The sequence below is a fragment of the Trypanosoma grayi genome, assembly GCF_000691245.1.
Source record: "Trypanosoma grayi strain ANR4 Tgr_35_V1, whole genome shotgun sequence".
Taxonomy (NCBI): Eukaryota; Euglenozoa; class Kinetoplastea; order Trypanosomatida; family Trypanosomatidae; genus Trypanosoma; species Trypanosoma grayi.
In genome coordinates this window covers 43,124-46,539 of record NW_008825654.1, presented here as the reverse complement: position 1 = coordinate 46,539, position 3,416 = coordinate 43,124, and the positions used below count along the sequence as shown (strand labels likewise).

The following is a 3,416-nucleotide window of genomic DNA, read 5'->3' as shown; positions in this document are numbered from 1 at the left end:
CGCGACCGGCTGACGGTAGTTAGCGCGCGGGCTGGACGCCGACACATACACACACACGCATGCACTGTCATGTACCTGCGTGTGTGTTAGTATGTGTTGGCTCTTTCCACTCTCGCGCGTGCCACCGCAGCTCGCACCTTGCCAACTTTTAGTGTTTCTATGACTCTGCGGGCGGCAAACCCATCGAGGTCCCCCGTGGATGAACTTATTCTTGTGCGGCGTCACTGTCGCAGGTTGGTGAGGCGGCGCGTTCTCAGCCGTTCGAAACGTCGCAACACATGCGGAATGCGAAGAAGAAAAAGGGGATGTGAGGAAGTTTTGTTGAATATTGGCAGTTGCGTGTTTAAAGTGTGTGCGCCAGTAGTATATATATATATATATATATATATTAGGTAAACGTTTGCTGCCACTTTTTTTGGTTTATTTCTCGGTCTATGCGTGTGTTTTGTCTCTCTCGGTGTGTAAGACTGTGTGCCGGTCTTCGTGCAGCCACCCAGATGAGGTGCTTGCTGCACATGCAGTTGTGGCGGTGTGCTCTCCTAAACCCTCCCCTCGCTTTCCACACGCCCCAACCAACCACATAGGAGCAGCAGGTGCTAGGCACGCCGATAAAGGGAGAGCAGCAGAAAGGGAGGAGGGACTGAGAGTGCGCGCCTGCCGGTGCACACGCCATGAGTGGAGGTGATTTCTCGCGCCCCGTGGCGCAGCGGCTGCCGCCGGACTTGACGGAAAGTCAGAAGCAAGACATCGCTGAGGCCTTCCGCATCCTCGACGTGGACAGTACGGAGACGATTACACCCAACGACCTCAAGGTCGCCTTTCGCGCCCTAGGTTATGAGCCGCAGAAGGACATCATTAAGAAGCTCGTGGCAGAGATGGACAAGAGCGGCGTGTCGAGCAACCTCATCCTCCCCGAGTTCGAGGCCATCATGAAGGGGAAGTTCTTCGCGGACGACAACGAAGAGGTGCGCCTCGCCTTCCCGCATTTCACAGGGGGAAACTCGGAGTACATCACCCTCGACGACCTTAAGCGGGTGGCAGCGGAGGTTGGTGAGGACATGCCGGAGGATGTCTTGAAGGCGATGATTGAGGAGGCAGACGTGCTTGACCACGACAACCGCGTGTCGAGGGAGGAGTTCCTGCGGATGCTGATACCTCCCCGAGAGAAGTGATGGTATTTCGCTCATCAACAACAACGAACATGAACAGCTGCAGCACTCATGTACAGCGACATATGTGGTGCAAGTGAATCGAGTTGCAGAAGTGCCTGAAAATAAGGGGAATGAGACTATGAAGGGGGAAAAATGAGATTTTCGTTTATCTGTTTGTTGTCTTTGTGATAATTTGCCTTTGCGTCTTACCTTTTCTTTGCTTTCGTCTGGGATTTGGTAAATGAACCAATCGTTAAACAAACCAAACACCCATCCGCGTGCTTACATACCCCTCAAACCACAAAAAAAAAAGAAGAAAAGAGAAGTAAAGGAATAGGTAGCGCGTGCAAATGGCAGATGATGCCCTGAGGCAGCAGTTAGAAAAAACCCGTGAGGCGTTTGAGACACAGAATTATCAAGAGTGCGAGGCTATTCTCCAGGCGATGCCGAAGGATGACTTGCAGACGCAGCACAACCTCGCCATTGTGCGGCTGCTGCAGAACCGCGCGGATGTCGAGCAGACCATCGCGGCGCTTGCCGACAACTCCTCCGACGGTCTCCCCGCGCCGGGCGAGAAGGAGGCGCGGCCGCCCATCACGCTTCTGTACGAGGGGCACGAGACGGCGCACTTTAACCGCGCCCTTCTTCTTGCAAGATCTGGGCTTGTGCACGAGGCTGCCGCCATTCTCCGTGCGTTGCTGGGGATGCACGGCAGCATCTCCCTCCCGGTTCTGGGACGCGCGCTTTGCCTTTTCCAGACCATCACGGCCGGAACGGCAGGCGGCCGCAACCGGCAACGTTCCGACGAGGAATTGGTTCAGAAGGTGGTTACTGAAGATTTAAGTAAACTCACAAAGGATCCTGCACTCCATCGCATGGTGAACGTGGCATTCTCTGACGTCAGCAATATTCACGAGGTGCCGCACAAATCAGATGCGGAGTGGGCAGTGTACTTTAACAACCTCGGTGTTTTGACTATGGGTGACTCCAAAATGAATGTGGCGTCGCTTTGTTTCGCAAAGGCAGAGAAGTCTGCGACACAATGCAACGCCCTCTTGATGCGGCAGCCTATAGTGTACAACGCTGGTCTTTGTGCACTACTGAGAGGGGAGTATGACAGCGCCATAACATGTTTTCTTTCTGTGCAAGAACTGATGAAGAATTCCCCTATTTTTTGGGTGCGCTTCGCGGAGGCCGCCGTTGGCAAATTGCAGGCGCAGATGCGTGCAAAGAATCTCGAGGAGTATGAGCGCATGCAGGATCACTTTTCAGAGCAACTGCAGGGTGGTAAGATGCTTCCTAACTATGAATTCCTTATTTTACCAGGTGCTGTCATCACGCAGGGACCACTTGTGGATCCAAAGGATAGCTCAGTTGGTACAGCGTTAGAGAACCTAGCGTGTATTGCTGTGCAGAATGCTTTACTGCTGTTGCTTCCGCAGGGCCACACCGCTGTTAGTGCTATAGAGGCGTTTCCACACAACGTGCAGCTTATTCATTTTGCGCTGTTCTATTGGTGCGCCCTCGAGGTTTCCCGCAAGAATTATACCGTCGTTGCCAACGTGGGGTATGACCTCCTTAGCTTGCACGAGCGCCGTCCGCTCTCTCCAAATCTGTACGCCGCCCTTCTTTCCTACATGGTGGAGGCGTTGGTGCATTTGAATGAGCCAGATCGGGCCATGAAGGTGCTGCGCCGCGTTACACTGTCGAACCTCGTTGTCTCTTCTTCATCGGAGCAGCTGGACAGTCACCAGCAAAGTCGTGTGGAGGCACTGTTCATCAACCTGGCTATCACGCACATCGCGAACGGTTCATGGAACCAGGCTTCCTCCGTTGTAGAGTCTCTACTGGCGAAGATATGCGAAAGCCGTGCCGCAAAAGAGAAGGAGCTAGCCCAAGGCAGTAACAGCAAGAGCAGCAACACCAACAGCAGCAACAGCGGTGGCGGCAGTAGCAGCAGCAGCAGTCAAAGCGTGGCTCTTGCCTACCATCTGCTAGTTATTTTCCTCGAGTTGGCCCAGGGCAACCAGGAGAAGGCGCAGGAGGGCCTGCAGCGTTTCTCATGGACCGCCTGAGTGTTTGCCACCGCACCGCATCAATACGTGAGGGAGGAAAGCTGGCGGGATGAGTATTGTCTCTCCCCCTTCATACCAGACCATACTTAACAACACGACCGGGAGGAGCGAACAACGGGAGTCTTGGAGGAAAGGAAAAGAAGAGGAAAAACCGAAAAGAAAGGAAAAAAAAAAGAAGGCAAAAAAAAAA

The 3,416-nt window shown here is 53.5% G+C and overlaps 2 protein-coding genes across 2 annotated transcripts; both read left to right on the top strand.

The window, feature by feature from the left end:
* Window positions 1-671: 671 nt before the first annotated feature.
* On the top strand, window positions 672-1,172 carry DQ04_00351210 (centrin; the record flags this gene model as incomplete). Its single annotated transcript, XM_009308831.1, has 1 exon — window positions 672-1,172. The coding sequence occupies one exon, from the start codon at window positions 672-674 to the stop codon at window positions 1,170-1,172; it is 501 nt and encodes a 166-aa protein (XP_009307106.1).
* A 329-nt stretch (window positions 1,173-1,501) lies between these two features.
* Window positions 1,502-3,226, top strand: DQ04_00351200 (hypothetical protein; the record flags this gene model as incomplete). The annotated part of the gene is made up of 1 exon (XM_009308830.1): window positions 1,502-3,226. One exon carries the CDS (start codon window positions 1,502-1,504, stop codon window positions 3,224-3,226), a length of 1,725 nt encoding a protein of 574 aa, XP_009307105.1.
* Window positions 3,227-3,416: the final 190 nt, after the last annotated feature.